General features: G+C 46.2%; 1 protein-coding gene across 1 annotated transcript in view; it reads right to left on the bottom strand.

The window, feature by feature from the left end:
- The window catches only part of LOC143986871 (uncharacterized), a 116,880-nt gene that overhangs the window by 42,078 nt on the left and 57,824 nt on the right, over positions 1 to 16,978 (bottom strand). The window contains exon 19 of the mRNA XM_077485278.1: positions 10,880 to 11,683. Coding sequence (XP_077341404.1) covers positions 10,880 to 11,683 — 804 coding nt within the window. The remainder of the gene's footprint in view (positions 1 to 10,879; positions 11,684 to 16,978) is intronic.

The raw sequence follows: 16,978 nt of genomic DNA, 5'->3' as shown, positions 1-16,978 counted from the left end.
TGAGTACCAGGAAATTGTAACCACCCAGGCTCTGGAATCGCATTGCACAAACCTTTCTGCAAGGCCTCCCGAAGATGTTTCATCCTCTGCGATGGCTGGATAAGTTCCGCTACCTTACTCTTGTAACGTGGATCAAGAAAGGTTGCCAGCCAGTACTGCTGATGCTGAGTACGAGGCTCCACCTCCATGCTAACACAATCCTACTTCTCCTCCTCTTCCTGTGTGATAGGTCTGCCTGCAGGAATACTGTCTGGATAAAGGGGGCCTTGAGAGGTAAGGAAGTCCTCTTCCTCCCTCTGTTCTGCCTCAAGTTCTCTGTTTATTATTCCACGCAGTGTGTGCTCCAACAGGTAGACAAGAGGGACAGTATCACTGATGCATGCACTGTCACTGCTCACCATCCTTGTGGCCTCCTCAAATGGTGATAGGACAGTGCATGCATCCTTCATCATGAGCCACTGGCGTGGCGAAAAAAAGACAACCTCCCCTGACCCTGTCCTGGTGCCATATTGATGACCCTCAACTGTGTGTACAGCCGCTGCAGCATAGCCAATGTTGAGTTCCATCTGATGGGCATGTCACAGATTAGGCGGTTCTTGGGCAGGTTGTATTCCTTTTGGAGGTCAGCCAGCCAAGCACTGGCATTATGACTGGCTGATAATCGCCCAGTGTGGAGGATCTATCCTCATATATGTCATGCCCATAAGATCTCTATTATTTGAGATTCTACGGATCTGGTAAGCGGCCACCTGGTCAGATTTCACTTCCTTGGCTGATATTTGCTGGATTGAATTAATGTGTGGTGCTTTTATGTGAGGAAGGAAAAAGAATCTCTTCTACATTGTGTATCATTTGGCTTTCCTTCCTACATTGGAAAGGATTTTTGACCCTTTGTGTCATAATAATTGACTCTTTACTACGTTAGTTCAACACTCCTATATTGCATGGTCTATGGACATTTGGATATATTATGGACATTGGTTTGAACTTAGTAGTTGATTGATTCTTTGTCACTTTATTTATATTTATTTTTGCAATTATTTCTATATATATATATATATATATATATATATATATATATATATATATATATATATATATATATATATATATATATATATATATATATACAAAGCCTGGAATGTATATATATTCTAAATATACTGAAGCTAACTGAATCAACTGTGTGCTCAAACTATCTAAATTAAATTAAATGACACTCTCTATCAACGCTGGAACACACTACACACGGCTGACGTGCAGGTGGCCTTATATAGTGTGGGGCGTGTAGTTAATCCCCTGAGCCATAATTGGAAAAAGGCACCCTGCCTTTGGCCAATTATGGCTCTGTTTGCTTACGGCGCTGTGATTGGCGAAAGCATGCGGGATATAGTTCATACTTGGCCAATCATCAGCCAGCAAACCACTGAGATAACGCAGTGCATTATGGGCCATGGCGCGCCGCAAAAATTTGGCACGAACGGCCCATAATGTTCGTTCTTGGTCGAACGATCGAACAGCCGATGTTCGAGTCCAACTCACGTTCGACTCAAACTCTAAGCTCATCCCTACTGGTGACCCCACAATAGGGATAAAATGTTTTTGCGGAAGGGAGTTTAACAAGACTCGTGGCCACTCATTAAAATTAGAAGAAAAGAGGTTTAACCTTAAACTATGTAGAGGGTTCTTTACTGTAAGGGTGGCAAGGATGTTGAATTCCCTTCCACAGGCGGTGGTCTCAGCAGGGGGCATTGATAGTTTCAAGAAACTATTAGATAAGCACCTGAACAACCGCAACATACAGGGATATACAATGTAATACTGACATATAGGTGCGTGGCCAAGATGGCGCTGTGAGCGGCTGCTTCTTAGGAGAGCTCTGCTGCAACTGATCTTCTGATCTGGATCCTGGGCTGTTTTAAGTCACCTGGCTCACCCCTGCAGAACGGGAGGGCGCACGGACAGCCACTGAAGACACAAGGCAGGGAGAGAGGCTCATAATCCGGCGGCTGCCGGCTCATACGTGGGCGCTTCCTGGCCCCTCGTGCAACTAGGCTGCCGGAACAGATGAAGGCGCCCTGCTCATGCGGAGGGAGTGCTGAGACACACCAGGGCACAGATGCCGGCGAGAGAGGCTGGAAACGAGGCGGCTACTGGCTCTACCCAGGGCGCCTACTCATCTAGCTAGGCCGCAGGTGTGGCATCAGCGGCCTTTCTTGTCAAGCCCTGGAGCTCCGGAGAGGGACAAGACCACACAGCGGTGCCTGATGGTTACAAGGGACAACTGACTGGGGGCCCCATTCTTCTCAGAGACCTTCCCGAGAACCCGCTAGAGGAGCCCTTCATGCTGCTCATAGCTCATACAGCCCACAGTGTGGGCTCTGAGACACCTTAATGAGGTGACGGAGCTCGGGCGCTAAGGTCAGCAAAGGGGGCAAGAGACTGACTTTTCCTTTGCAGCTGGACCCCCCCAGACACCCTCCGACCCCCGAGTGGAGGTCCATACCACCCAAAGTACCCACAGGACCTCACAGACGGGTCCCATGGAGTCGGCCGAGTCCCGAACCCCCTGGCGGACGTCATGGCGGCCATTGCCACCTGCCAATCCACGTTGACAGCAAATATAGAGGCCGTACAGATGAACGTAGGCCTCATACGCCAAGATATGGACAAACTCAGGGCCAGAGTCGCAGAGACCAAACAAAGAGTGAGCAATACTGAAGACACGGTCGCAGAACAGGGAGCAGCGCTCTGTACCCTCCAAACCAAAGTAAAAGCCCTGGAGTACAGAGCCGAGGATGCGAAAATAGAAGGGAGCAGAAGGGAATAACCCCACATGCTTCGTGAAAGGCATGCAGTGCGACCTCCTCCCTGAGGCTCGCTTGTCACCCCACTATGTGGTGGAAAGGGCACACCTCATACCACCTAACACGGGACCTCCTGGAGCTCCCCCGCGAACCTTCATTCTCCGTCTGCTCAACTTTAGAGACAGAGACTAAATCCTCCACACTTCCAGAAATGTGGGGGACATATGCTACCAGAATGCCAAGTTGATGATTTTCCCTGACTACTCGGTGGAGACCCAAAAGCTCAGGAAATCGTTCGACCATATTAAAGCGGGATTGTGGGCACGAAACATCCGCTACAGTGTCCTCTTCCTGGCCCATCTAAGAGTCCATGACAGGGAGACTACCCGCTTCTTCAACACTACCAGAGAAGCATCTATCTGGGAGTGTTGAAGAAGCTACCACATGACACCCTCATTTTCACTGAGCCTTGCCCAGGCCTAGGCCTGTGTAGACCACAGACTAGCCCACAGACAGGGCATTCACACCTTTGTTGCACCTGTTGTGCCTTGTTCATAACCAAGGTGTATGCTGCTCCAATAGTGGAGCTTAGCCCCCCTGATGTGGAAATCTAAGTTAGTACCCCTGACAGAGACAGTCAAGAGAATATTGTGGCCTGCCGCTTCCCTATGTTTGTTTTGTCCCCTCCCGTTGCATTAGGGGCCATGCTATGTATGCCCACCCACTACTGGATCGATTATACTGATGGGACACATTCCTGTTTTCTTTTCTCCTCTTGGATCCATGTCCCATACAACTTGTTGCTTTGAGCCAGCGGATGTCTCACACTTAGAGAGTTTGTCAGACTATTGCTTGACCCCCCAGAAAGTATCTAGGGGATTGAGTTTGCCTCTTGCACAGACCCCCCTTTGCAGCCGGCGAGCTGAAATTGTTTGGGATGAATACCCTCCTCAGTTTAAGGGGATTGGGTGGAATGGGGCACGGGGATTGTTGCCCCAACTGGGCCAGTTTTTTATTTTTTGGGGCTATGTTCCTTTTTTTTGCTTTTTTGTGTAAAAATGTTTTCTTAAAATTCATGATTATTAAGCTTCATGTGTCAGTAATGTCAGTCATCTTGCTAATTCCTGCTACTGTATTACAAATGCCAGCACTAAATTTCTGCTTTCTCAGCTTCCTCCGGGTCCAGCTAAGGCTTCATAGTAGGACACACACTTTTACTCTGTTAATCTACACACAACAGTTTGAAGATGACGTCCCTTAACGTTCTGTCCTGGAACGCCAGGGGATTGAACTCGCCAGTTAAGATATCCCTGGTGTTCCAGTTTATTAAGGCACACAACGCACACATATGTATTTTACAAGAGACTCACCTAGTGGGCAGTAGAACCTTGTCCCTAAAAAAGCCCTAGATCATTTATCATTACCATTCTATGTACTCCAACTTTGCGAAGGGGTGTTGGTATACTAGTACACAAGTCTATCCCATTGTGACTTCTGGACCTGGTGCTGGACTCAGAGGGCAAATATGTATTAATTCACGCTCAGGTGGGATCAGTGAGGTGGGTCATAGCGGGCCTTTACTTGCCTCCACCCGCATCATTGATTCTTCTAACTAAAATTACCTCAAAAATTGCTAACTTGGCCTATGTAGGGAGAGCAGCCCTCCCTAGGGCAAAGGACATCAAAATACTCCCCAGGGGCATATCTGACCATGCACCGCTGCTCCTATCCATGGACTTATCCTCAGCCCCAGAGTCCACATTGTGGTGGCTTTCCAGGTTCTGGGTATCGGATGAGGCGTGGATGGTCAGTCTCAGGGATCTCTCCAGGAGTATTGGGTGACCAACCCTGGCTCAGCATTCCTTGTTGGTGGTGTGGGACGCCTTCAAGGCTTATACTAGGGGGCAATACCAACTTATTATAGGCAAGGTTCGAAGAGAGAGACAGGCTCAACTGACTAGCACAGAACGGAGGCGTGTCTACAGGAGGCAAGATTTATCCAGACTGGAGACCCTCAGGATTACATTAGACTACAGGCTTTGACTGGTGAGGTACTGCGTGAGCGCACCTCTCACTCAGAAACAAATGCTAGCCCATCACAGCACATTTTTGAGCAAGGTGAAAGATCAACTAAATTGCTGGTCTGGCTGGCACGGGAGCAGGCGGGAGGGATATGCGTGTCTCACATATAGGACCAAAATGGTCCTGTATGTGAGAATGTCTACTTTCCAAAAAGGGGTAATTTGGGGGGTATTTGTACTTTCCTGCCATGTTAGGGTCTCAAGAAACTAGACAGGCCGTCAGTACTTCAGGTGTGATCAATTTTCAGAGATTGGCACCATAGCTTGTTGAACTTTCACAAAGACCAAATAATATACACCTATTTGGTTTAATTTTACCAAAGATATGTAGCAGTATACATTTTGGCAAAATTTTATGAAGAAAAATTACTATTTTGCAAAATTTTATAACAGAAACGAAGAAAAAAAATTTTTTTTTTGACAGAATTTTGAGGTTTTTTTTTTCTTTTATAGCGCAAAAAATAAAAAAACCCAGCAGTGATTAAATACGACCAAAATAAAGCTCTATTTGTGGGAAAAAAAGGACAAAAATATCATATGGGTACAGTGTTGCATGACTGAGTAATTGTCACTCAAAATGTGAGAGCACCGAAAGCTGAAAATTGGTCTGGTTAGGAAGGGGGTTTAAGTGCCCAGTGGTAAGTGGTTAAAGTGAAAACCTTAAAAAAAATTCCTTCCAATATAGTGCCTGGGGGTCCCCTTAGTCTACCTGTAAAGTGGCAGATCTGTAACATGTTTAGAATCTGCTGCAGTAATAATTGCTTTTATAAAGCCAAAAAATGACATTTTCCCTGCAAACAGGTGCTGAAAAAATGGTCTTTGGGTTTTAATTGTGCCCATGAAACCTATACCAAAAACATTCTTCCAAATGAAATGATTGAACACCATCAAAGCTAGGCAGCCTCAAAGTCCTGCAGAGATTCCACTTCCCAAAAAGACTTAATCAGTGACATCGACATCAGGGGCTTCATAGCTGGTAATCCAGGACTGATTAATTTTTATAAAAGTCAAACGGTCCATGGAGTCTGTGGACAGACGCATTCTATGATCAGAAACGAAACCTCCTGAAGCACTGAATGCCCGTTCTGAAAGCACGCTGGATGCAGGGCAGCCTAACAACTCAATAGCATTGAGTGTGTAACAAACATCTCTTCTGACAGCAGCAATGTGTTGATTTATTCTTCCTGCAAAACACATTCCTTGGTAGAAACACCTCACACAGCGCACAGTACACATCACACACAGTGCACACACCTCACACACACACACCTCACACAGCACACACACAGCACAGCTTTCAAAAGGTTGATCTGGTTAAGGGGAGCTGGAGCAAGAGGTATAGGCAACTCCAGAATTGGTCTAGGTATGTCAAGGTAGGCATATATGGGAAAGAAAGAGTCTAACTCAGGTTTCAAGAGAGGATGACTGCTCCACAGTCTGCAGGATCAAGGCAAGCAGGTACCCATTCACAAGCAGGAACAAGAGTGACATCCACAGAAGAGTTAGGTGGGTGCAGGACCAGCCTCGTCGCGGTGCTCAAGCCAGAACAGGATCTTCAAAGAAATGGGCCTTACCATCCCAGATTACAGGAAGTCGGGCTGGGAATAGCATAGCATAGGCCAGGTGGTGGATGCGTAGTTGCCGCTTTTCCTCTGTGAATTGCGCACTTTTCTTTTGTACTTCAGCGGAGAAGCCTGGGAATACTGCGATATGTATGATGCCAAAAGGAATATTGTCTCTCTCACGGGTGAGGCATAGAATGGTATCTCAGTCACTGTAATTCAAGAGCTTGGCTATAAAGGTGTGCGGGGGGGCTCCGGTTGGCGGGGGCGAGCAGCCAGGCGATATGCACGCTCCACCACAAATGTGGATGAGAAGGCCTCTCTGCTGATGGTTTTGATGAGCAGGTTCTCTAGGAATGTGGGGGGGTCTGAGCCTTCAGCCCTCTCAGGCAGACCCACAAACCAAAGGTTGCATCTGTGGAGCCTGTTCTCCGGTAAGATTATCAACTGTTCTGAGTTGATACTGTAACCACTCGGTGGTGATCTGCAATGATGAGATTTCATCTTCCACGTGTCCAATCCTGCGCTCTGTCTCAGTCACCCTCTCCCTCAGCTTGTGGATATCTTGCCGAATGAGGGATATGTTAATGTTTACCTCCTCTATTTTAGAGGTGAGGGTGGTCTGGCATAATGAGATGGCTTCTAGGATTCTGGCGGTGTCCCCCGAAGGCGGGTCCTCCACCCCCGGAGGGGGAACAGCGCCATCTTCCTCCGCCATGTCACGCACCTCGTGGCAAAATCTGTCCATCTTTGCAAGAGCCTCAGAAGCCCATTTTGGAGGCGACTTACTTGCGAGTGTTTGGATAGGCCCCCTTTCTGGGGGGAGGTGGGGGTGATGGGGTGCCTTCTGACCCCGGGCTACGATGCATAGCAGTCTCTTCCCTTCCCCCACTATTGCCTTATACAGGTTGGGGGCGGGGTTTTGCCTCCTATGCATTGGCATCATGATCGAATGCCCTGCTCAGTGCATTAACTTGCCTGAGCATTGAGCAGATTCCCTCTTTCCATCTAATTGGGGCACATTATGTTGGTGGGGACCCGCCATTTGCCAGGGATATAAGCTGTTTGGGCTGGCCGGCTGACCATTTCACTTGGACCATTTACACAAGTAGGATATCAGGCATGCTTAGGGTCACAGAACAACACATAAGGTAATTAAGGTTTACTCATATTTACCACATCTCCTTGTTTTTTTTTAGTTTTACATTATACAGCCACCACTATTTGGTGGTTCTGTTTTTTTGTTTTTGGTTATATTTTTTGTTGGTATATGTACACACACACTTCCTTGGGCTGTAGTTTTTCAACTAATACACCTGATACCATTATAGCAATAACCACCATTATTCATTACTTCACTCACTTACAGGTATAGGCTTATCTCATTAATTAATAGTCACATTTCACATGGTTTTATTTTTATACTCTTGCAGAGTAACATACACTAGATTCACATGGTCGTGACATGGTCGCCTGGTCTTCACCTGTTTGCTGTCTCCGGTTTGGATGGGACTCCCCACCTCAGCCCCGGGGGAGATGATCATCCTTGTCCCCTGTTTTCCCTTGGATTCAAGGTTGGGCGTCACCTTTGGATCGTATTGTAAGTTATACACTTTTATTTTGAGAGATTGTTCACCATTTAAAGGATATCCTCTGTTTATAGATAACATTGATTTAATTTCAGAGCATTTTACTCCTGATGTTTGGCATGAGCCATGAAACGTGCGTCGAGTTACATCAAACTGATGTCTAGAGAAGCTTGGCTCACCATGAGCAATCGATTATATTCATTGAATTTTTTATGAATGGATGAGTGTTTTAATATGTAACTGTAATGCCCTGTACACATGGTCGGACTTTCCGATGACAAAATCCGTCTGATTTTTTCAGACGGATTTTGGCCCAAACTTGTCTAGCATACACACGGTTGCACAAAGTTGTCGGAAAATCCAATTGTTCTTAATGCGTTGACATAAAACAAGTACAACGGGACTATAAATAGGCCAGTAGCTAATAGCTTTCGTTTCGGAATTTATTCTGAGCATGCGTAGCACTTTGTCCGTCGGAATTGTCTACACGCGATCAGAATTTAAACGATTGGATTTTGTTGTCGGAAAATTTTAGATCCTGCTCTCAAGTGTTGTGTCTCGGAAATTCTGATGGAAAAAGTCAGATGGAGCCCACACATGATCGAGTTTTTTTTAACAACACGATCCGATCGCACATTTTCTGTCGGAAAGTCCGACCGTGTGTACAGGGCATTATGCTGATTATGTTTTTCCTTATTCTGTATAACAATTATATATTCTTACAAGTCTATCATAGTATATTGCGTGCTATTTACCGATTTACATCCTCTATAACGTGACTTGTTATTATTAATAAATAATTGTATAAATTAATTGAATAAGGTATCCATTCAGTGACCTGCCTCACTCAAAGTCCCATTTCTCTCTTTTTTCTGCTGTTTAACACATATTAGGGATGCCCCTGCCATAATCAGTTAGTGTTAGGTCACATCTATTCCTACTTGCGAGCGTAGTGTAGGGTGTTATGGGCAGGCTGTCTGTGCAGAATAGGCAGGATTACCCCCCACTAAGGATCGGTATGAAGGAGATGTTGTCAGCTGGAGCTCTCACTCTGCACACCATACGCCATGCAGCTTTAGACCACGCCCCCCCCCCCCCGTGTGTTTTTTTTACAAAAATGTTGCGTTTCCTAGACTTTTACGGTAATATCATGTGACATAAAAAATTGGAACTACCACTATTTTATTCTCTAGGGTGTCTGCTTTCAGAAAATATATAATATTTTGGGGGTTTTATATAATCTTCAGGCCTAAAATGATTGTTTAACACCTTCCCACACGGCCTATAGCAGAATGATGGCCGGGCGGGGGTTCCATTATCCAGACTGGACATCATATGACATCCAGAAGAATAAGCCGCCCAGGCGTGCGGCAATCGGTGGTGCAGTGTGTCGCTCTGACACACACCGTATCTCCAATCTTGGTAAGAAGCCTATGACGTAGTCTCTTTACCATGTGATCAGCTGTGTCCAATCAAAGCTAATTACATTGTAACCAGGAAGTGCCGGTTATCGGTTTTCCTTTATTCATGCTGACAAGATATGAGCAGAGGAGAGCCAATCAGGGCTCTCCTGACAGAGGGGGATCTGCACTTATATTCGGTAAGGATGAGCTCAGGCGTGTTCGCAAACAGCACGTGCAGAGCCTGCCAGGAAGTCGGCACTACGGAGCACTAATTACAAGCAGTGAGACCCGATGCACGGCTGCAGAGATCAGGAAATGTCTCACTGCCTGTGATTAACGCTGTGCAGTGCCCACTTCCTAGTGGGCTCTGCACGTGCTGTTTGCGAACACGCCTGAGCTCATCCTTAATATTCCGCATTGATTATCAGTACAGGCCCATTAGCAATGATCGCCAGTGATGCCAATCAGTGCCCACCATGTATCCCAATCGGTGCCAATCAGGGATACTTGTCAGTACCTCGTCATTAGTGTCACCCATCAGTGCTGCATATTAGTGCCTCCTCATCAGTGCCCATCAGTGAAGGAGATAATTTCCTTATTTACAAAATTTTATAACAGAAACAAAGAAAAATATTTTTTTCATTTTCTGCCTTTTTTTATTTGTAACACAAGAAATAAAAACCCCAGAGGTGATCAAATACCACCAAAAGAAAGTTCTGTTTGTGGGGAAAAGATTAAAATTTCATACGGGTAAGTAATTGTCATTCAAAAGTGTGAGAGCGACGAAAGCTGAAAATTGGTCTGGGCGGGAAGGGGGTGAGCATGTCTGGTATTAAAGGGGTTAAACATGTGGGCAAAAAAAATGCAACTACTACTCTGGCAGTGAAAGTGTTAAAGGAAACATTCACCTTCGGCAACATGTTACATGTTCCTTCAGCGGCTCAGCGATCCGAGCCCTCTGTGTAACAGCAGTGTGGGGAAAAGTTCCCCGTACCGGCTGTCACTTTATGAAAAGAGCGCGGCCGTGCCATTCATTCACAGAGTTCTGTCCTTTGCCGATGTCGGCTTGTAGTTTTCAATGAACTCCCACACCGCTGCTGAGCTCTCTGGTAGATGAGGAACAAGGAGATTGTCATAAGGGACAAGGAGATTGGGACCCGGATTTAGTCCCTTGGACAAGTCGTTTTTTCAAAAAATTTCCACACCCCTGGAACAGTTTTTTACATGACTAAGATCAGCCATGGAGTATATCTGAGGTGTATATCAGGGTGTGCTTCTTCCCCACATGAGAGCTGTGATGTCCAGCAACATTCATATAGAAGACATTTCCCGCACTCAAGGCACTAATACACCTCAAGGGTTGTGTGGGATCCCTAAAGTACAGGAAGACAAAACTTCAGTGAGGAACAATTCCCTTACTCAGGACAGAAATATGGCTTTTCCCCGTGTGAGATTTCTGATGTCTGGAAAGATCGGACTTCTGTGAAAAACATTTCCCACACTCAGGACAGGAATACGGCTTCTCCCCCGTGTGAGATCTGTGATGTGTGTAAAGATCGCACTTCTGTGAAAAACATTTCCCACACTCACGACAAGAATATGGCTTCTCCCCTGTGTGAGATCTCTGATGTGTGGAAAGACTGGACTTCTGCGAAAAACGTTTACCGCACTCAGGACAGCAATGCGGCTTCTCCCCAGTGTGAGATCTCTCATGTTTGTAAAGATCGCACTTCTGTAAAAAACATTTCCCGCACTCACGACAAGAATATGGCTTCTCCCCTGTGTGAGATTTCTGATGTGTGTAAAGACTGGATTTCACTGAAAAACATTTCCCGCATTCAGGACAGGAATATGGCTTCTCCCCAGTGTGAGATCTCTGATGTCTGTAAAGATCGCACTTCTGTGAAAAACATTTCCCGCACTCAGGACATGAATACGGCTTCTCGCCTGTGTGAGATCTTATATGCACATTAAGCTGGGATTTAAAAGGGAAACACTTCCCGCACTCAGTACAGGAAAAAATCGTATCTGTTGGAAGGGCGGCACCATCCCTCACAGTCTGAGGTTCCTCAAGATAAGAGGAATATGACGGTCCATCTACACTGTGTGGTGTTGGATGATCATTTGAGGTAGTCGGGTTTTCTCCTGGACTATACTGTGTGATGTCCTCATCTTCTACTTTACAGTCTGGAGACAAAGTGAGACAATCCTCTGAGGTTTTCCTCATCTCCCGTCCATCTACTAAAATTTAAATAAAAACATCATTACTAGACATGAACAGATTGGTTCCCCTAAACCAGGACTCCATCCATATAGGGCAGTACAACCGGCCCTGTTGTATCGGGCCCGATCACCTCCACATGGGGGGATCCGGGAAGCCTTATAGTTAATTTCTGCTTAAATAAATGACTTTTGTTAAACCACACCCCCGATTCTACTTGCTTATAAGGGTTTAATTCTATTTTCCTGAGCCACATCTGGTCAGCAGGGTAGCTCCGGAGGAGAGAGCAGCAGGGGGGGTGTGGGAGGGACTTTTTCTCCATTTTCGGGCGCAGGCAGATAAGTCCTTGCTGTATATTGAGCTGTGCAGATAGTTCCTGCCTCGGCCACCCACTGCTTATGCTGGCTGAGTGATCATTTTGAGCAGCACTCGCTCAGTAAGTGCAGCGGACTGGGGGAGAGTTTGACATGAGACGGACAGACAGCTAAAAGGGAGCAGTGTGTCTAATGTGTTGGCGAGGGCACCACACAGGCAGACATTTGAAAGGGAGCAGCGTGTGTAATGTGTTGGCGAGGGCACTACACGAGCAGACAGCTGAAAGGGAGCAGCATGCGTAAATGTGTTGGCGAGGGCACTACGTGGGTAGACAGTTGAAAGGGAGCAGCGTGTGTAATGTGTTGGCGAGGGCACTACGTGGACAGACAGCTGAAAGGGAGCAGTGTGCATAATGTGTTGGCGAGGGCACTACATGGGCAGACAGCTGAAAGGGAGCAGTGTGCATAATGTGTTGGCGAGTGCACTACATGGGCAGACAGCTGAAAGGGAGCAGTGTGTTTAATGTGTTGGCGAGGGCACTACATGGGCAGACAGCTGAAAGGGAGCAGTGTGTCTAATGTGTTGGCGAGGGCACTACACAGGCAGACATTTGAAAGGGAGCAGCGTGTGTAATGTGTTGGCGAGGGCACTACACGAGCAGACAGCTGAAAGGGAACAGCATGCGTAAATGTGTTGGCGAGGGCACTACGTGGGTAGACAGTTGAAAGGGAGCAGCGTGTGTAATGTGTTGGTGAGGGCACTACGTGGACAGACAGCTGAAAGGGAGCAGTGTGTGTAATATGTTGGCGAGGGCACTACGTGGACAGACAGCTGAAAGGGAGCAGTGTGCATAATGTGTTGGCGAGGGCACTACATGGGCAGACAGCTGAAAGGGAGCAGTGTGCATAATGTGTTGGCGAGGGCACTACATGAGCAGACAGCTGAAAGGGAGCAGTGTGTTTAATGTGTTGGCGAGGGCACTACATGGGCAGACAGCTGAAAGGGAGCAGTGTGCATAATGTGTTGGCGAGGGCACTACATGGGCAGACAGCTGAAAGGGAGCAGCGTGTGTAATGTGTTGGCGAGGGCACTACACGAGCAGACAGCTGAAAGGGAGCAGCATGCGTAAATGTGTTGGCGAGGGCACTACATGGGCAGACAGCTGAAAGGGAGCAGCGTGTGTAATGTGTTGGCGAGGGCACTACATGGGCAGTCAGCTGAAAGGGAGCAGTGTGTTTAATGTGTTGTCAAGGGCACTACACGGGCAGACAGCTGAAAGGGAGCAGTGTGTGTAATATGTTGACGAGGGCACTACACAGGCAGACAGCTGAAGGAAGCAGCATGTGTAATGTGTTGGCGGGGGTACTACACGGGCAGACAGCTGAAAGGGAGCAGCGTGTGTAATCACTACACAACCTCAGATAAGTGGCAGCACACATCACACACAGTGACTACTACTCTGGAAGGAAGGTAGACTCCCCAATGGTGTCTTATGCTCATCAGGTGGTGTACGGCTTGGTCACAGTGTTCCATGATTGTTGGTTACCTTATGGCTGTAGTGAGTGTTACAGACTGTACACAGTACAGCTAGGGTTGTCCTGATACCGATCATTTGCACTAGTACTTGTACTCGCACAAATGCTCCCGATGCTTGATCCGATACCTGGGAGAGGTGGCGTTGCTGCACGCAACTGGAAGTCAGCGGGCAGAGAGGGCATAGCGGAGGGAGAGCACTCAACAGCAGTGGAACTAGGTAAGCTGGCAGGGGTGCAGGGCGCAGCCTCAGTTTCCATCAGGTTAGGTGACTGGAGCCCTCACATTCAGTAATGGAAGTGACGTTCTGTCTCAGTCAGCGGTTGGATGTCCATCTTAGTACACCCTGCACTTGGCCACAGAAAACCAGCAAATTACATCTTGTTACACCCAGCCCATATAGTCCAGGCTGGGTGTAACAAGATGTCCGCTACTGCTTAATGAGGCTGAGTGCAGGGTGTACCAAGATAGACATCGCAGGATAGCATTGGAAAATAAATCCTTCCTTTCCTCTCATGTTATTTATTGCTGCATTTTAGTGCCTGCCCACCAGTGCCTATAAATGCCACCTAACAGTGCCCATAAGTGCCACCTATCACTGCCATACGTCAGTGCCACCTATCAGTGCCCATCAGTCAGATAAGGATATCAGAGCAACGCCAACAGCTGTTTTTGCTAGCACCCCCAGACCATCCTTGCACCCAGCCTGGCCTTATACCAACAGGACAGCAGCTTGGACCGCAGAAGCACTGTGCCATTTTGGAAATATTTACATGCCTTTATTCATACCATTTTTGTGAGTAGCCATTTGCTACTCACAAAAGAGTGTTTGCTTCTACTCTAAAGGTTGCTGCCTACAGTGCTTCCCTATGAACTTATTTTAATTGAATGACTTGGACTTATTTTAACTGATTTATTTCAAGCACCATCCATTTTCTCTTGTGCCCCCCGTTATAACTAACTCTGGATATTCAGTTGATTTTTGCGCCGTTACTGTTCTTTTTTTTTTTGTCTGGAGTTACATTTCTTCAGAACTATAAAGAAGATATTGTAAGTCTGTATTACATAGTTACATAGTAGATGAAGCCGAAAAAAGACACAAGTCCAACCTATGAGTGTGATTATATGTCAGTATTACATTGTATATTCCTGTATGTTGTGGTCATTCAGGTGCTTATCTAATAGTTTCTTGAAACTATCGATGCTCCCCGCTTAGACCACCTCCTGTGGAAGGGAATTTCACATCCTTGATGCTCTTACAGTAAAAAACCCTTTTCGCAATTTAAGATTAAACCTCTTTTCTTCAAATTTTTTTTTTTTTAAACATTTGGTTTTATTGAAAAGAAAAAAAGATCAAGTGCACAATACGTAAGCCGCAGATACAACGGCATAATGTACACAGAACATCATTACAACAAACTTATATGATTAGGGGGTACATTAAGAAGCTTAGATATATATGGTAGTTGGTGTATAAGGCTAGAACCAAGCAATGAATGCTAAATTTTCTAGGGGCAAGTCCGGAGATTGTGGTTTCGCCTCTGGCATCGGTCAGGGAACACAAAGAGAGAAGTAGTACAAGTATATCCATAAATTTGACTACAAACCATTGTGGTTCCTCATCATATACCACAATTGGTACTGTTTGAAAAGAAAAATAAACAAGAGAAAAATTGATGCGTGGGGTGGGGGGGGGGGAGCAGGTGAATCAGGAACAATGTTTGCTTTTATAATCACTGAGGAATTATAAAGGAAGCTATTACACGCTTTTATAAGAGGTTTATATGTTAATCTTTATTAATAATGTATGGATTTGGCATCTTCATGGTCCTGGGAATATCGGAATGCAAACCAAGGTTGCCAGTTTTTTTTTTAAAGCTTTCTGTTCTGCCATTGTCTTGTGCCAGAGTGTCCTCCATTTCACATATGTCTCTGACTTTATTTAACCATTCTGAGATGGAGGGCACCTGTGCAGATCTCCAGTATAGTGGGATCAATGTTTTGGCCGCATTAAGGAGGTGTTTGGATAATGAGTTTTTGTACTTTTCGAGAGTAAAGTGAGTGATATGTAACAGGCAACAAGCTCCATTTCATTTCAATGTGGTCTCCGTTATTTTTTTAATCAGTTTTTTGATATTGCTCCAGTAAGGAATAATCAAGGGGCATTGCCACCAAATGTGGAATAGCGTGCCTCTATTTGTTTGGCATCTCCAGCATAGTGCTGATTTTTGTGGATCCCATCTGTGGAGTTTGTCAGGTGTATTATACCAATGTGTTAGCAGCCTGTAGCCCGTTTCCTGTATTTTCGAGCTTATAGTACTTTTATGTGCTAGATTGCAAGCATACCTCCATTGCGTGTCCGTGATCTCCTCCCACAGCTCCTCCGACCATCTCCACCTGTGGCCGTCTGTTCCCGTGTTCTTAGCTGATTGTAGCCACAAGTATGTTATCGAAGTGGATTTGGCAAGTGGAGAGCCACCATGGCACACCGACTCCAGGTCAGTTAGGGGTTTATAGAAGTCTTGTGTGTGTTCTTTTTAATGCCGCGTACACACGATCAAATTGTCTGGCGTACTAAGTCCTCCGAAACGCATTTCACCGGACAATCCGATCGTGTGTGGGCTTCAGCTGACTTTTCCAGCGTAAAGTCCGGCGGACTTAGAAAGTATTTTTGCAGTCCAATCTTTCCGCCGGACTTGGGTTTCAGCGGACAATACGTTCATCAGTATGCTAGTCCGGTGGACTAAGAATGACGCATGCTCAGAAGCAAGTACGAAAAAGGAAGCTATTGGCTACTGGCTATTGAACTTCCTTTTTCTAGTCCCATCGTACGTGTTGTACGTCATCGCGCTAGCAAACGCCGGACTTTCTGTGTGTCCGTGTGTGGCCAAGTCTGTTCGGTAGAAAGTCCGCCGGACTATCCGCCGGATTGTTTGCCGGACTACGTACGCCGGACAATTCGCTCGTGTGTACGCAGCATTAGTTAGATAGCTTCTTAGTTGAAAGTGTGACCACCAGCTCAATTGCGGTAAGTTGCTATCAAGTTTTACTGCAGGTAATTGTTTAAATTTGCCTCCAGTGTAGCAATCACCCGCTAGTAGTGGGGTGTTGCGTTGGGTAGGTTGAAATATTGCATTGTTTATGCCTGGGGGAAAGCAGGATTGTCCTCCAATGGTGTCAGGGGGAAGGTAAGAATTTTGCGGTTGGCGATGTGGCGAATGATCTCTAAGGTGTAACCTGTAATGGGGTGAGTACGGCTATTAACGAGATTGTTGGACCTTGGGGTCCATGGGGAGAATCTCAGTGGGGCTACGTATAGAAATTCCTCCAGTGCTATCCAATCTTTCGCTTGACCATGGAAATGCCAGTCAATTATTCTTGATAAATGGGAGGCGTAGTAATAGTAGTTGAAGTGCGGTAACCCTATCCCACCCCCCTCTTTAGAGTTGGTCAACCTATCCAGTTTT

The sequence above is a fragment of the Lithobates pipiens genome, unplaced genomic scaffold, assembly GCF_037356315.1.
Source record: "Lithobates pipiens isolate NorthernLeopardFrog02 unplaced genomic scaffold, aLitPip1_a1.2 Scaffold_18, whole genome shotgun sequence".
NCBI classification, from domain to species: domain Eukaryota; kingdom Metazoa; phylum Chordata; class Amphibia; order Anura; family Ranidae; genus Lithobates; species Lithobates pipiens.
The sequence above is the reverse complement of the archived record's forward strand: the minus strand, read 5'-3'. Positions and strand labels throughout refer to the sequence as shown.